The 17,808-nt window shown below is 43.7% G+C and overlaps 1 protein-coding gene across 2 annotated transcripts in view; it reads left to right on the top strand.

Annotated features, from left to right (window-relative positions):
• Positions 1 to 17,808, top strand: part of UNC79 (unc-79 subunit of NALCN channel complex) — a 144,480-nt gene that overhangs the window by 88,918 nt on the left and 37,754 nt on the right. For both annotated transcript variants that reach the window (XR_013228570.1, XM_077323544.1), the window contains exons 34-41: positions 717 to 833; positions 6,767 to 6,850; positions 9,100 to 9,202; positions 11,479 to 11,619; positions 13,099 to 13,137; positions 16,169 to 16,281; positions 16,377 to 16,462; positions 17,342 to 17,515. Coding sequence is in view for 1 of the 2 variants with exons in the window: in XM_077323544.1 (XP_077179659.1) it covers positions 717 to 833; positions 6,767 to 6,850; positions 9,100 to 9,202; positions 11,479 to 11,619; positions 13,099 to 13,137; positions 16,169 to 16,281; positions 16,377 to 16,462; positions 17,342 to 17,515 (857 nt within the window). In the remaining variant the exon portion in view is untranslated. The remainder of the gene's footprint in view (positions 1 to 716; positions 834 to 6,766; positions 6,851 to 9,099; positions 9,203 to 11,478; positions 11,620 to 13,098; positions 13,138 to 16,168; positions 16,282 to 16,376; positions 16,463 to 17,341; positions 17,516 to 17,808) is intronic.

Here is a 17,808-nt window from a genome sequence, read left to right on the forward strand (position 1 = left end):
GTATGGGTCTCTCCGTTGCAACGAATCTACCCAGATTCGTTGCAATGGGTCTGTTTTTTTTTTTTAAAAAAGCTTTCTTAAATGGAAGGGAAAGGGGCTGTTTGGGAGCATGCTAACGGCTGCCCATTGGCTGCTTGACGGCCAGGGGCGGGACGAGCTTGGCAATAGCGCTTCCTTTCTAGCGATTTCTGCCGAGACTGGAAGCCTGTGGGAAACGCTAAAAAACGCCACTGATTCCACTACAAAGGCAGGTATGCATAACGACGAATTCCACTATTTTAAATGGCGATTTTTCATTCAGTGACCAATTTGCAACAAAGATTCCCGTGCGTAAAGGCCCTAAGAGTTGGTTTTTATATGTCACTTTTCTCTACCCGAAGGAGGCTCAAAGCGGCTTACAGTCGTCTTCCCATTCCTCTCCCCACAACAGACACCCTGTGAGGTGGGTGAGGCTGAGAGGGCCCTGATATCACTGCTCGGTCAGAACAGTTTTTATCAGTGCCATGGTCACCCAGCTGGCTGCATGTGGGGGAGTGCCAAATCAAACCCGGCATGCCAGATTAGAAGTCCGCACTCCTAACCACTACACCAAGCTGGCTCTCACACCATTTAGATTTGTAGGCTGCCCCTTTTGAGCCTATCATCTTGGGGTGGCGAGACAGCATTAAAAGCACAAAATTTCTCTGAACCCCCCTCTTTCATTTTTTGACTTGCAGCTCAGTTCCGACAAATGAAAAGGGGCTCTCTGGGAGCATTGACCATGAACCAGCTAATGAAGAGACAGCTGGAACACCAGTGCAGTGCACCCCATAATATCAGCACTTGGGATGCTGGTAAGTGTACAGAAAGGTGTGTTTATATGTGTATGTGTATACATAGTTTTTTCCTGTACATCAGGGTTCCTAGATGGCCCTGGATGGGTTTCCTGAACGGGTGGGAGTTAATTAATTTTAAATATATTTTTAAAATTTGTTAAACACTTCTTAGGTGATATGACCATGTATGGTCATGTTGACACTCCCCCCATGGCCAATGATGGACCTGGAGTGGGTGGAAAGGAGAGGGGCCCTGGGTGGCTCTGCTTCCCAACCATATTCTGCACAATAGCATCACTTCTGGGGTTTCTTGAAGCCTGAAGAATGTTTCAGGGGTTTCCCAATGGTAAAAAAAAAAGGTAGATAGTCTGTGGACAATTGTTGTGTAAATCGATGTTGTAAAAGCTTCCATTTAAGGGAAGGGGGAAGGCTCAATCCCAAGTGAATACTGAAACTACAGTAATTCTGCTGGCATAGCCATTTTGGTTTTCAGAAAGACTGGATCCTATGTATAACTGGTTTCATCTTGGTATTCCAAGAGAGTCTCCATGTTCGACAACTTTAGAGACCTATTCATTTTGATGCATGTACCTAGTTTGCCAGCCAGATTGATTCCTAAAGCAACTTAAAGCTAAATGCAATCATATTTTAAAATTAAAAACAACGAGATATACAGCTCCCCCTGCAACAATTGAAGTATTAGCAAAGAAAATAATGCAGCATCTTTAGGGACTTGATGGAACACAAACTGTGCCATCCTAGGCAGAGTAATTCTAGACTCAGCTTCCAGCTACCAGTAGCTTCAATAGCTGGAACCTGTGGTGTCCCAGCCTGATGACAGAAGTTTCCTTTGTTGAAATGCACCCAGCAAACATGACCTGCTCAGTACAGACAACCTTCATCAAGAAAGACCCCAGCAGAAGAATGAGAATCTAGAACCCTTCATTGGTAGAAACGAAGGCAGGAAGAGTGTAACCGAAAAGGAAGCAGTGCCAGGTTATGCCCGTATGACTGTCATTTCTAGATTCTGTTTCCCCCAAAGTGCCTAGAAGTCTTTGTATGCCACAAACATGATAAGGCTTTCCAGAACTCCGAGGAAGTTGTGAATTTCCTCCATTCTGCAGGGGGTGATGACTCTGGAGGTCCCTTCCAACTCTACGATTCTATGAAGGCAAGGGGAACAAGGCTGATACTTACCCAAATGCTAACTTCATTGTCCTAGTCAAGATCCAGAGGGGCAGAGTAACAAAGAAAAGGGGAACAATAGCTGTCGAATACAGGCCCCCTCTTAAGCAGTGTAATACAGCAGCAATTTCTAGGTGCTCCACTGCTAAAGTACAATGGCTGGTTAGGGAAAAAGCTACCAGGGAGGAGCCAAACACATGAGCGTGCCATTGAAAGGCAAAAATGCAGATGGGTGAGGCAAGTGAAAAAAGAGGGGAGGAACCCCAGCCAAAGAGGGAGGAATGGGGAGGCTATAGGGATCTGGAAGTATGGTGAGACGGGTAGGAGAATCAGACCTGTTGCTGTTATTGTTATTATTTTTAATAATTACATTTCCAAACTGCCATGAAAGCCATCTATAGCTTTCAGGTTGGTGTTGAGTTTTGCATGAATTATTCCTAGGGATGGGTTAAGCCTTCCCAGTTTGCAAATAATTAAGCAGTATTGGATTATTTTTTCCAGATGTTTTCTGTATTCTCTTTGGTGCGTTAACCTAAAGTCAGATTTCTTTGGCTGGTTCCTGTTGCAATATTGACAATATCATTGGCACCAGAATGTCTACACTGGCTTCCCTATGCAGTGTAAGCCCTCCCTCCCATCTCTGCCGTCCTGGAAGACTTAGTCAGAATTTCTGGCATCATTAAAGCTGTAACTGATGATCCGTAGAGACAGTGGTCCTGTGCCATGCAGGCTGCTCTAAGCCTGGCTGCACTTCTGTAATTAAGCCGGAATATGCCAGGGGGAGAGAGACCTTGGTGTAGATCCAATGCAGCCTGGCAGAAGTGGGGATATAGGATGATACTATTTTAGGTCCCTATGCATCTAACTTAGTAAAGAAGACAAATTCCCTTATCTTGTAGCTGGCCTTTCCTGTAATTGTGTTGAGTGAGTTGCCCCCATCTCCCTCTTGTATTTTATTTTCAGTTATTTTTTTGTTTTTATATACTGCTCTCCCCTGAGGCTCAGGGCGGTTTACATAAAACGTAGAAAACTGTACAAGGAACTTAGTTTTTCAAACAACAAATAATATTAACATTAAGACTATGACAGAGGTAATAGACTATAACAATTCGAACAGGTCCAGAGCAGAATGCATGAGTGGATTTTTTGGGAGGGAGCAGGGGCCCTGTAGATGTTGCTGGTCGCTTGGTCTCACCAAATGCCTGGCAGAAGAGCTCCCTTTTGGCCACTGTGTGAAGCAGGATGCTGGACTAGATGGACCATTGGTCTGATCCAACAGGGCTATTCTTATGTTCTTCTCTGGCGAGAGCTTGGCTTCTGTGCCCTGTGGTTGGGCATTCAGAGGAACTGGTTGGCCACTGTGTGATACAGGATGCTGGACTGCATGGTCCACTGGGTCTTTTCCTCCAGGTGTTTTCTTATGTTCCAATGAACAAACCCCCCCCCCCCTGCTCATTAATAATAAAAACTGACCATGCTTTTGCCTGGCATGTGATCAAGTGATTCAGAAGGTGTCTTCCTGAGTCACTTGGACAGTGTGCCATTTCACTGAGCTTTCTTGTTAACCAAATGCTAGTAAATAAAGTTTTCACTGGATGTAACTGAGCAGAGTATTTTCCAGTCAGCAGATTGGAACACATATATATCAATGATAATTCAGCAAAGAAAGTTTTAGTCTGACCTTTAAGGCCTTACGCAGTGTGGGCCTGGCATATCTGAGGGACCGCCTGTTGCCCTATGCCCCCCACAGGGCTTTACGCTCTGCTGGTATGGACTTATTGGACATTCCCAGCCACATAGAAGCGCTCCTGACCTCGACCAGGCCAGTGCCTTTTCAGTCCTGGCCCCAACCTTGTGGAATGAGCTCCTGGAGGAGCTGCGGGCCTTGCAGGAGCTTTCAGTGTTCCGCAGGGCCTGCAAAACAGAACTCTTCTACGAGGTCGTGGGATGAGGCTGGGCCGCATGGACGATCTGGCCCCCCTTGCAGCGGCAGTAGCGCAAGCCCACCTGGCACCCTCTGTCCTCCCCCCCCCATAGTGGGTTGCTAAGGGGTTGTGTAGATATGAGCTGTGTTTTTGCCGCATCTTGTTTTACTATGTGGAGAATTGTATATGATATGTTTTATTGTATGGTTTTAAAGGTAAAGGTAAAGGTATCCCCTGTGCAAGCACCGGGTCATGTCTGACCCTTGGGGTGATGCCCTCCAACGTTTTCATGGCAGACTCAATACGGGGTGGTTTGCCAGTGCCTTCCCCAGTCATTACCGTTTACCCCCCAGCAGCAAGCTGGGTACTCATTTTACCGACCTCGGAAGGATGGGTCAACCTTGAGCCAGCTGCTGGGATTGAACTCCCAACCTCGGGTCTTTATATGTTTGTAACTCACCTCGGGCCTCTGGGGAGAGGCGAGGGATAAATCTAAGAAATAAATAAATAAAACTAAAATGAACTAAAAATGAAGGGGATATGTGTGATTGCTTCAAGATTTGTTTTTTTAACGTTCTGTTTCACCAATGTACACAAACATTTATGTGCATCAGTGGACAGGGCAGGAGGAAGGACTCAGTGGATCACAGGAATTGGAATGTGGGGCTAGGGCTTTTTCAGTGGGGGCACCCATATTTTGGATCGGGCTTCTGGCTGATACCACGCTTTTGTTGGCTTTTTTGGTACTGCTATAAGACCAAACTATTAAGAGGGTTTTTTAATGTAACTTGACCCCGTTGGCACTTAAGCTGGTTTCGTTTGTAGCTTTTAGTCTAATAACAGTTCATATGTTTTAGACTACCAAGAGTCTTTTGGAAGAGAAGTAGACTAAGAATGCATAAAGTAAATACATCTTTTAGAACACAATTCAGATCAGTTGAGAGGTTATATTCTGTACGAGAGAGAGTGAGAGAGATGGTTCAGACCAAGTGGATGGAGCATTGGACTTGGATGTGGTCACCAATGTGTACCTAGTCTACCCAAGCACGTGCTTAATGGATATGTCTGGAAAGTCCATGATTCCTCACGATCCTGGCATCATTTTCGTAAGGGGAATAGCAACACCCTACCTCACAGGGATGAGGAGGGGGAAAACTGGACAAGAATCATACAATTCTTTGTACATTCACATGAGATGTATAAAATAATAGCAGCTTTCTTATCCTTGGAGTCATATTCTTGTGCGAAAAGGATCTAGGAGTCTTAGTAGACCATATATTGAACATGAGTTAGCAGTGTGACTCAGTGGCTAAAAAGGCAAATAGGATTTTGGGCTGTATCAAACGGAGTATCGTACCCAGATCACGGGAGGTGATGGTATCACTTTGTTCTGGTTCAGCCTCACTTGGAGTACTGTGTTCAGTTTTGGTCACCCCAATTGAAGAGGGATGTTGACAAACTAGAACGTGTCCAGAGGAGGGCAACAAAGATGGTGAGGGGTTGAGAGACCAAGACGTATGAAGAAAGGTTGGTGGAGCTTGGTCTGTTTAGCCTAGAGAGGAGATAACTGAGAGGAGATCTGATAACCATCTTCAAGTATTTAAAAGGATGCCATATAGAGGATGGAGCAGAATTGTTCTCTCTTGCCCCAGAGGGACAGACCATAATGAATGGGATGAAATGAATTCAAAAGAAATTCCATCTAAACATCCGGAAGAAGCTCCTGACAGTTAGAGCAGTTCCTCAGTGGAACAGGCTTCCTCAGGAGGTGGTGGGTTCTCCATCTTTGGAGATTTTTAAACAGAGGCTGGATAGCCATCTGACGGAGGCTGATTCTGTGAAGGCTCACGGGGGTGGCAGGTTACAGTAGATGAGTGATTGGGATGTGAGTGTCCTGAGGGAATTGGACTAGAAGACCCAGGAGGTCCCTTCCAACTCTATTATTCTATGTAAGATCAAAGTTAGAGCAGGAGAAGTATCAAAAGGGGGGGGGACACACAATGGGCAAGTTAAAACAGAGGGAAGTCTAACCTCTAATAGCTGGCTTAGTGCAGTGACGGAGCTCAGCTCTCTGAAATTCATAAGAGATGTGGCCAGGGTCCGTAAAGAATTTCCATCTGCAAAACAACCATATAATTTTTTTTCCAATAAGGTTTCTTTTATAATATCCTTGTGATACCGCCATCTTGCCTTTCTGGTTGACCTTCTTTGCAGTATCCATTTTCCAGCTGATTTCTGTTGTGTTGAAGTGATTTATGGGCAGGCAGACCTTCCTCTCATACTTCATTTGAAACGGGTGGCTCTGGAATTCTTTTTCTGCAGTGCAAACTCACTATGTCTTTCTCTCTGTGTGTAGATATTTAAATATCCTTTACCATTGTGGTGAGCATCTTCACACGTGTGTTGTTGTGTGATTGATGTTGCTTTCTTCTGTGAAACCCTCTTCACATTCCATTTCTTGCTCAATAATAACATTTCTTCCAATCTAAACTGTGATTTCAAAAATTCCCCTTCAGCTGGACTTACATTTGGTAGGAATTACCTAGTTCCAAAGCCTAGTCCAAAGACAGTGGAATCTAAGAAATCCATAGGTCTTTATATATGACTACAACACTTGATATTTCAAAGCTTGCCTCTTGTTAGAGACATGTTTAAGAAAGTTCTGGTCATAAAAATCATCTCAACGTATTGACTTCTTCCTTTTCTGTCTGTCTTGAACCAGCTGTTGTTGTTTAGCTGTTATGCATGTGTGTGGTGTCTCCGTTGTGGCTGTGAACCTGTGGTCCTGGTAGCAGGTCTTGGGGGATACTGGTGGGGACTGAATTCTCTGTTTATCCACAGAACAGATACAGCATGGGAAGAGGCCGTGCAATGTCTCAGTTTGCCTAAACCCTGACTTGGAGGGACCACCACTAAGAATAAGAGGTTAGTTCAGTGTTCATTCAGCTCTGGTTTCCCATCAGAAATTTTATAACCAAGATGCTCTCCAGGCATTCTTTTGGTTAGAATGAATCCATTTTATAAGGATCACAAAGTTTATTGCCATTCTCTCTCCAAGTTAGGTCTAAATTGGAAGGTAAAGACTCACTCTAGTGGGTGGAAAGTGCCTTCAAGTCACACCCAACCTATGGGGACCCTCCAGGTTTTCAAGGCAAGAGATGGACAGAGGTAGTTTGCCATTTCTTGCCTCTGTGATAGCAACTTTGGACTTCCTTAGTGGTCTGCCAGCCAAGTGCTAAACAGAGCTAACCTTGTTTAGCTTTTGAGATCTGCAGATGTTCACCAACTATCTTCTTCCACAGCTATCAGATTTTCTACTTTCTGATCTCCAGCAAGAGTTTAGCAATGCTATATGACTCTCGTGTCATTTTCCCCCGTCTCGGGCTAATATCTATTTTATCCCCTGTAACAGATGTCTAGCTACCTTTTCATTTTACTGTACAAAACAATAAGATAGCACTTTCTAGAATAAAGTAGCTGGAATGACTTTTTTGGGTCTATATAGGTCATCTGCTTCATGTACTGATCCACTTCCCTTGGTTGAGCAGACATAAGTTATCTTGAAGGTTGTCACAAAGAAATAGCTTAGGCAGATGTGAAAATGAATACAGCAACTTACATTCCAAATGGCTTTCATTGCTAGAGAGTTCTGAAGACCACAGATCCATAAAATGACTTTCCAAGACTTGGTCTTGATAAGGAAGAAATATTCCTACCCAGACTTAAAATATGTTTATACCTTGAAAATCTCTTATCATTTTTAGGCCAGACAGTGTCACTTTATGTTTCCTTATTTAAGTGTTGTGGCAACAGACTTTTGCTATAGGATGAGTTCTTGATAATTTCTATGATGATAGCCAGTGAAACCAAACTTATCATCAGTTGCCCAGCTTCCTTAGAGAAACATATTCTTTTTTTTTGCCTCTCTTAAACAATCTAGGACTTCACCACCTCTGTGCTTTCTGATTTACTCCTTAACATCCCATATCAAATTCATGCTGACTTTTCTTGAATTTACTTGGATTTACTATTTCTACTTATGACAGCTAATTACTCAGCATATATTTGAAAAGTTTATTGTCATAGACAGATTTTGACAGAAGTTAGCTAGGCAATACAAAGAATCTATTTCACTTCCTCTGTCCAATTCCAAGTACTTGTCAGGTCTTGATAACGGAGACAAGTGCTGCACCAGGTGGAAAAATCTGTGACTGGAAGAAATCAAGCTTCTGGCTGCCCACTCCCATATTTCAACACTTTCTTCCACCATTGATGGAAGGACCGAAGCCAGATTGCTCATGGAAATGAGGCTATGATCCTGATTTCACTTTTTCTTGACTTTTATAGGAAGCATGACAAAAGAAGAGCTGCTGGTTTTTACCAAGACTTCCTGCATAGAATCATAGAGTTGGAAGGGGCCATACAGACCATCTGGTTCAACCCCCTGCTCAATGCAGGATTGGCCTAAAGCATCCATTATAAGTAGCTGTCCAGCTGCTTCTTGAAGACTGCCAATGAGGGGGAGTTCATCACCTATTTAGGCAGCTGGTTCCACTGCTGAAATACTCTGACTGTGAATTTCTCCCCCCCCCCCTGATATCTAGCTGGTATCATCCTACATGTAGTTTAAAGCCATTGTTGTGGGCCCTATCCTCTGCTGGCAACAGCAACCTTTCCCTTTAAGTGACAACCTTTCAAATACTTAAATACAGGAATCATGTTCTCTCTGTACCTCCTCTTATTCGGCTTGAGCATTCCCAGGTCCCTTAGCCTTTCCTCATAGGGTTAGTCCCCAGGCCCTGGATCATCCTTTTCGCCCTCTTCTGAACCCTCTCAGCTTTGTCCATGTCCTTTTTGAGGTGAGTCCTCCAAAACTGCACACAGTACTCCAGGAAGAGTCTGACCAATGTGGTATACAGTGGGACTGTGGCATCTTGTGATTTTGATAGGTTGCATGTTCAAGCATGGCTATCTGGGGCAAAAATATTCTAAATGGAGTACCATCATGTAGCAGGCCTTTTGGGAGAGCATCTCATTAGTTTACTTATGTCAGCAAAAATGTATTGGAATTGACTCTTAACATTGCCTAAAAGGCAAGGTATATACAGAACAGTTCATTTTGTTCAAATGAAGGTTGTCCAGCTCAAGGCCTTTTTTTCTTGGTCTCTCTCTAGGGGCTACGAAATCCAGCTTGCTCTCAGCACCCAGTATAGTCAGCATGTTTGTACCAGCACCAGAGGATTTTGCCGATGACCAGCCTACAATGATGACAGACAAGTAAGCGCTTGTATATCTCTTTAAATAACTTTAGCATTTGAGACAAACTACCAAGGTAAAGAGCCGATTTGAATAAATAAGACAAAGCTGTGCCTTGCAATTAAAGTGAAATCCTCTATCTGCTTCAGAAGACCCTTAGAGCTTTAAAGCAAGACTTGGCTGGGGATTAGATGCAAATGTCAATTCCATTTCAGTTCAATTCCATGTTATTTTTGTAACCCGCCCTTACCTAGATAGCTCAGGAGGATTAACAACAGGTTTTAAAACAGTCAATACAAACATTAAAACTGTCATATAAAATAGTCGTCAAATATAATTTAGAATTTCAGTTTTAAATATTTGATGAAATGAAAGTGGGGGAGGGGGGGTCTTAAATGCATGGGAGCTGAAAATGGAGTTTGTGTGTTACATCAGTGCAGTAGTTGAAAAGGATTCCTGATAAGATTGGGCATTCGTGTGAAATGTGTATCCTTACCTCCGTATGGATCCCATTATAATTCAGGAACAGAAAACTAGTGGAGGATCATTTCATTGTTGTTATGCATTCTATGGTTGAATTAATGACATTGTTCTACGTAAGACTGAAAATGAACGTGAAAGCTGATCTATTCAAGAAAGTGACACCACCACCTATGTGGTCTTCCTGCACTTATATCCCCCCGTCCCCCTTGATCTTTATTGTAAATTTGGATTCACCCATTTGGAAACTTGGTATTGGGGAACCCCTCACCCATCCTGCAGTGGAATAGGCTGCCTAAGGAGGTGGTGAGCTCCCCCTCACTGGCAGTCTTCAAGCAAAGGTTGGATACACACTTTTCTTGGATGCTTTAGGATGCTTAGGGCTAATCCTGCGTTGAGCAGGGGGTTGGACTAGATGGCCTGTATGGCCCCTTCCAACTCTATTATTCCATGATTCTATCATTTCGTGGGAGATACATTTGAATTCCATTTGCAATATCTCTTAGGACTCCTTCATAAGGCTCAGATCCTGCACTCTTCCTCAGACTATGAACTGACCATCATGACAGTGGGAGTATATAAGCAAAAGTGTATATAATCCTGCTTATATATTCCCACTGTCATGATGGTCAGTTCATGACTTGAGGAAGTGTGCTTGCACTCGAAAGCTCACACCTTGAATGAATCTTTGTTGGTCTTAAAGATGCCACTGGACTCTGATTTTGTTTTGTTGGGCTGCTTCAAACCAACACGGCTACCCACTTGAATACAGTCCCTGAAAGACTATTGGTCTGACTCACTGCAAGGTGGCTTCATGTGTTCAACTTTGCTTTCTTAAATTCAGACCTTGGAAGAAGATTGCTCATGTTGCCAAAACAAATGAATGTGCTTCCCCAGCAGCCCCACAGGGAAGCAATACAGGTTTAAGGACAACTGCAAAATATTCTTTGCCCCAAGTTACATGATCAATAGAACTATACATCTCTGACATGCTTTAGTTATATATTTTGATTCCAGCTTTACAGAAATACAGCAATGGAATTAGATTACCAGGACTTGGCAGAAACAGGAAACTTGAATCCTCTGGCATCTGGCCTTGAGCGCTAACCATTAGGCGAGACCCCCAAAGTGTACATAATAACTTTACCCCTGATGGGTGAGCTATGGCGTAATTCTTTGATGGAGCTGGAAGAAGGAGTGCTTGGCTTTATTTTGGGAAGGTATATGACAAATATCCTGTGTGATTAATTTATTTCAGCCTGTTGGTCTGGTTGTTTTCTAAAAGCTTTGGCAGCAGGTAGTAAAGTGGGCTAAATGAGATTGACTTTCATGACCTTGCTGGCATTTTCTCCTGCTGTTATGGAGAGGGAAGAGGAAAATTGCTTGTACAATCCCATTAAGTTCAAATATCACAATCTGTTGGAGACATTAGCCAGTGGTTGATCAAATTAACCCAGCTTTCCCATTGGGCCATGATGTGCTGGTTTCCCAGGGTTGTTTGTCTCTTTATATGGCCTGGCGATACTCTGCCTCATCTCTCCTGCATCTGACATGTCCCTTAAGATCAAGCATTAAATAAGCTTGGCACCGCTTCCAAAGTTGTCTCCTGACATTGTAGGAGCATCCCGAAGCAATCTGTGGGAATCAGAAGGAAACTTCTCAACAAAGGAAGCTGAAATTTGTGTGCTTCCGTGGCAGTCTATTATTTACTTCTTTCATGACTAGGTTTCCTTCTGTTGCTTGTAACTGTAGTTGCCTGAGGGATATAATGGGATGTTGAATGCCAAGATCTCTTTTTCATATTTTTTTCCTTTCAGGTGTCATGATTGTGGAGCCATCCTGGAGGAGTATGATGAAGAAACTTTAGGTCTGGCCATAGTGGTTCTTTCCACATTTATTCACCTCAGCCCAGATCTGGCTGCTCCATTGTTGCTGGATATCATGCAGTCAGTAGGGAGGTAATAATCCCTTCCTTCCTTCCTTCCTTCCTTCCTTCCTTCCTTCCTTCCTTCCTTCCTTCCTTCCTTCCTTCCTTCCTTCCTTCCTTCCTTCCTTCCTTCCTTCCTTCCTTCCTTCCTTCCTTCCTTCCTTCCTTCCTTCCTTCCTTCCTTCCTTCCTCTGTTGGTTCTTAGAATTCCATGCTGTGGAGAAATACTATGCCATTTCAAATGGGTGCATGCGATGCATTTACAGTTGCCTCTGTTGCTTGAATGAGTTGATATGATGAGCCATGGTTGGACTTGAGACTGTCTAAGGCTTGATGGTGGAGAATTCTATATAGGAAACATGGTGAATGTGACACAAGCAGTGGAGTGACTGTCCTCATGTTTAGACTCAACTCCACAGTATACACAGGAAGAAGAATGGCTTGGGCCAAACAGATTTTAAAAAGTCAAGATGTGGCTTGTGCAAAGGGCCCATATTTGTCACGGTCTCCGTTCTATGCAATAATATCCTAAGGAGATGTTATGCCCCCGTGGACAGGTTGGGTTCCACCTCCCCCCAAGAGCAGCCAATGGGACCTGATGGAATATCAGTGAGAGGAACTGTTGAAAACAGCCGTTAAGGGAGTTAAAGATAGCAGTTAGGGAGTTGAGAGTGAGTGCAGAAGAGCAGCTCCCTTCCTGATGCCATATTGGATGGGGGGAGAGATACGGAAAGGCTAGCGGAGGGGGTTTTACCTCTTGTCGCGAGAATATGTGGTTAACTGTTTTATGGTTTTAACAGTGTATTGGGGTTGTTACTTTTTATTTGTAATCCGCTGTAAGACGATTCTCGAGAGAGGTGGGTAAGAAATGAGTTGGGAAGCAGGGTCAGCTTCTGTGTCATCCAACAACCATAAATTTGGCACCACTGGGGTCAATGAGAAGCCACCAAGCTCCAGAAGATCAGCTTTCAGGACACAAAAGGATTTGCAGCATTTTCCCCAAATGTTTAAATTAGCTGTTGCCACAGTGGAAGCACGGTGACACTATTCGTGATGCTAACGTTTGATTAAGCTGCATTAAAGAATGGTTAGCAGGATTTATCCATAGCGTGATATAACTAATGACTAATATAACTAAGGGATATGGAGATGGATGGGGTATGGCTAGAGAAAGCCATAGGATTTAGCACAACCTCAATAGGCAAGTGGTTTTGGTTGAGATTCAGATCTAAATTAGTGCCTTCTGATTCCCATAGTTACAATAGAGGGCAACGAACACAGTTTCTAACAGTTTTGCAAAGCTGACTTAAGACTTTATCAAAAAGATGGTCTAGTTAAAGAGAGAAAGAATTTCTAGGTTGGATGTGATTGCTGTTGTGAGTGTGAAGTCATTCTTGTTAGGACTTTAATAAATTTGATTGCCTCATTCATTTCAACAGTTGTGTTTTAGTTGAAATTAAGACTTTCCTTTGACAGGCTGTTTTTGTTTTGTTTTCCCCCCTCCTGCTAGGTTGGCTTCGAGCACCAATTTTTCTAATCAAGCAGAAAGGTACAGTGGAATCAAAACAAACATATTTTTTAAAAAAAATATTCCGTTGTATAAACCTAATTCCCATTTCTACTTTCCTTCCGGTGAGTTTAAATGTCCCTTGGTGATGATTTTGAATTAAAAGCCAACAAAAGATAGGAAAGATCCTTAGGCTGCAGGAAAATTTGAATTCATACCAAAAAGCCAGTTCTCTTCATTTTCTGTGGGTCATTATTCATACTCAAGAGAGTTTAGGAAAGAACTTGGAGCCCACCGATTTTCTCAGGAGAGGGCTTTGATCACCATAAATTAAACTCAAGGCCTGATCACATAATGGCTGTGTGTCACTGGATCTCCTGGAATACAAATTTATTGAGATAAAACCAAAAGCTTCAGTCCATGGAGGGAATCTGTGATGAACTTCTTAACCATGCCAGCACTGGCCTGTTTTATCGTAGGATGGAGCCAAGTCCTGACTCATTCCAGATGTTGCAGGGTTCTTTCATTACCCGAGAGGAGCAAAAAGGAGCTATGTAACAGCAGCTTCCACAACTCCAAATGTGAGAAGAGGTCTTTTCTGTTCAGGCACATCCCTTGACTTCTCATCACTAGGTTATTCAAATAATAAGATAGGCTCAATCCACTAGCTGGTTCATTTTGCCATGAATTCCATGTTTCTAAGGTTTCTAAGACATTTCTTGAAAAAATCTTGAATCTTTTCCAGCCCAGTGTGTCAACTAATTCCATGAGAAAGCACTGGGTTGGATCCTGCAAATAATGCATAATCCCTTCCCCACAGCAGCCCTTTGTGACCCCCCCCCCACCAGCTGGCACGGGGGCAATTCAATGAAAAGGGGCAATCAGGTGAAACTATCTTTTTCACCTGTGGAACCTCTTATGCCGGTAGGTAGGTAGGTAGGTAGGTAGGTAGAAGAGAGCAGAATGTTAATTTTGCTATTCAGCCCATTGCTGCAGAGGTGATTTGAGATCATTGGGCAATAAATGACTGACTATAGTTGGTTTCAAGAGCCTCTTGTGGCGCAGAGTGGAAAGGCAGCAGACATGCAGTCTGAAGGTCTGCCCATGAGGCTGGGAGTTCAATCCCAGCAGCCGGCTCAAGGTTGACTCAGCCTTCCATCCTTCCAAGGTCGGTAAAATGAGTACCCAGTTTGCTGGGGAGTAAACGGTAATGACTGGGGAAGGCACTGGCAAATCACCCCGTATTGAGTCTGCCATGAAAACACTGGAGGGCGTCACCCCAAGGGTCAGACATGACCCAGTGCTTGCACAGGGGATACCTTTAGCTTTACTTTACCTCATAGTTGGTTTCAGAAGAAATGGTAAATCATGATTTACCATGACCAGGCTTTAAAGGAGCTTTCTTGGGTGATCCTAACTTTCTCTCTGATGTGCAGTGAAATAATTAGTTATTTCTGGGTTTGTAGCAAACTTTAGTTGTATAGTGTACACATAAATAAGCTCCAGTTTGTGCCTGCCTTGCAAACCAGGGAATCAAACTGTGAATTTTAAAATTTAAAATCAAAGATATAACATTTAAATGTAAGTTTAAAAAGATCATATAAAGCTGTATAAACTAAACTAAAAGGGGCCTAAATAATAAGTTCTTGGGGCGATTGATTGATTGGGTCAGTTGTAGGAAGCATGTTCTTGATATTGTTTCTAGGCCTCAACCATAGCCCTGTGGAATGGCTGTGTCTTGAAGGCCCTGTGGAACTGTTTGAAGTCTTGCAGGGCCCTGATTTCTTTAGGCGGAATGTTCCGTCAGACCTGGGCCAGGGCTAAAAAGGCCCTGGTCCTGGTTGAGACCAATTTTACCTTGTTGGGGCCAGGGATCCTGGGGCCAGGGATCACTTCACCTCAGTTCTCATTGAGGGTGAACTTTAATGGACGAAGCAGTCTCAGAGACCATTTAGGGTTTTGAAGATAAGAAAAGGACCTTGAACCTGATTGAGTCTTCAGTCTGGAGCCAGTGCAGCTGGGAAAGCACAGGTTAAATATGTGCTGTCCATTAGGTCCCAGGAAAGAGCTGCTGCGTTCTGGACCCACTGAAGTTTCCCGTGTAACTTGAAGGTCAGCCCTGCATTGAGTGAGTTATAGCAGTATAACATGAAGGTGACTGTTGCATGGATCACAGTGCCTAGGATGGATGCCAGCTGCTTGGGTACAAGTTGTTGTGCCTTGCGAAGATGGCAAAATGACCGCCAATAAATGCCTCCAGACATTTGGCCAAAAAATCTGGGGGTGTAGATAGATAGCCGCCCATCAACAGATATAGCTGGGTGTTATAAGCATACTGATGACAACCCAGCCCAAAACTTTGGACCAGCCTGGCGAGAGGGGCCACATATAGATGGTAAACAACATTGGGGAGAGAACATCTGCCTATGGGACTCAGCATACCAGAGGCTGCTACTGGGAGGTTCTTTCCCCAAGCACAACCTTCTGTCCCTGACCCTGGAGGAAAGATTGCAGCCATTTGAGGACTGCACCTTGAATCCACACTTCAGCTGGGTGTTGGCCTAGTAGCCCATGGCTGAGAATGCTGAACAGTGCTGCCAGCAAGAACAGCAGCCCTGACTTGCCTAGATCCAGTTGTGTCTCGACTGTGAGGGCAACCAGAGCTGTCTCTATCCCATGGACAGGTTGGAAGCCAGACTGGAATGGATCATGGAAATGAAAAACTCAACTAAGTATCAAGCCAGGCTTTACCATCACAACTGGACCAAGTTGTTATATTGTACTTTGAACTTGATTATTCAGAAAGGTCCTTAAAATAATTCTAGTCCGCTGCAAACTTTGGTCTTTTCTTTCCTTTGAAACGAACACATTGCATCTAGCAGACGTATACTCAAAATGCCTTTCTTTCCGAATATGCAAAGTGATATTGCCATTTTGTGATCCTGTGAACACTGCACTCTTAATGGAATTTGAATGGGAAGACGTGACTCACTTTGGATTGTTTCATTGTGGGCTGTGATTGTGAATGGCTCTCTCTACTCTTCCTCTCCCTCCACCTTTTTCTTTGCTGCAGCATGATGATCCCAGGGAACGCTTCGGGTGTGGCCAAGCAGTTTCTCCGCTGCATTTTCCACCAGCTGGCTCCCAATGGGATACTTCCCCAGCTGTTTCAGAGCAACATCAAAGGTAATGGGAAACGCTTGAGATTTGATGCTGCCACCCTCCACTACCTCTATGCAGAAGCCTTATTGGAAAAAAAAAATGATATGGTTGTTTTGCAGATGGGAGTTTTTTACGGACCCTGGCCACGTCTCTTATGGATTTCAGTGAGCTGAGCTCCATCGCTGCCCTGAGCCAGCTATTGGAGGTTAGACTTCCCTCTGTTTTAACTTGCCCATTGTGTGCCTCCCCCCACCCCCCCTTTCATACTTTTCCTGCTCTAACTTTGATCTTACATTAATAATAGCCGTGTGCTGTCAAGTCATGCACTGTCATGGTGACCATTTATGGGTTCTCAAGGCAAGAGATGAGCAGGGATGGTTAGTCATTATCTTCCTCTGCCTAGCAACCCCAGACTTCCCTGGTGGTCTCCCATCCAAGATACTAACCTGGGTCAACACTGTTTTCATGATCTAATATGGCCATAGGCTACACCATATGCTGAACTGAACGCGGCAGTCCTAAATCCTTTTTGAATGGTCTGATTGTCACCGATCCGATGGAGAGTGTAATCTTTAAAATTTCAGCTCTTTGAACTGAACAATCCCTGAAAATCCTGCACTTTGCATTGCAAACCCTTCTCTTTAATCACAGATGTATGAGGGATAACTATGTGGCTATGCGGTGGTTGGACCAAAGAACAGAAAGCCTGTAGGCAAGAGACTCTTGTGTCAGGGGAAAGTTCTCACATCAAGGGAGAAGTGCCACTGTCAGCCGAATCAGTCCTCAGGATCTAATCCATCCATCCATCCATCCATACACACACACACACACACACACACACACACACACACACACACACACACACACATATATCAGCTCCAGACTTCTTTCTCCTTTTCTCTGTTTCCAGCAATGCCCCACATGCCTTGAATTAGTTATCCTTTGAACTAAAGAGCAATACTTTTTCTTGTTTGTTTGTGAGAATTCTGGTCTTGTATGATCTGTGCTGGCTTCTAAGTAACTTGCTCTTCCTTCTTAATCTTTGGACACTTCCCACCCCCCACCCCCCCATTTTTTTTTTTAGGGCTTAAACACTAAAAAGAATTTACCAGCAGGGGGCGCAATGCTACGCTGTTTGGACAACATTGCCACCTATATGGAAGCTTTACCCATGGATTCCCCCAGCAATCTCTGGACCACCATCAGCAACCAGTTCCAGACTTTCTTTACAAAATTGCCTTCTGTCTTACCCCTTAAGGTACGGCCTGTGCAGTCTAAGTGGGGGTGTCCTGCTTGCAGGAACTTGAGCCTGTGGCCTTTTAATTGGGTTTTGGCAACTGAACTGGTAGCCACCATCTCAAATCAAGACACATTTTCATTTTTTTATTACTATGGTTAAATTATTGGTTTGTGTGCTGTGGAAAGATGAATTGGGGGATGTGTTCTTGTAGGTGAGGGGGCTGCTTAACGCCTGTGAGTGCCAGTTTTGGACATCGTAAAGAGATTCTCATACTTCTGAAGTGGGATTGTAATTTTCAGGCCCTTCATTAC

This window comes from Paroedura picta, chromosome 2, assembly GCF_049243985.1.
Source record: "Paroedura picta isolate Pp20150507F chromosome 2, Ppicta_v3.0, whole genome shotgun sequence".
Classification (NCBI taxonomy): Eukaryota; Metazoa; Chordata; class Lepidosauria; order Squamata; family Gekkonidae; genus Paroedura; species Paroedura picta.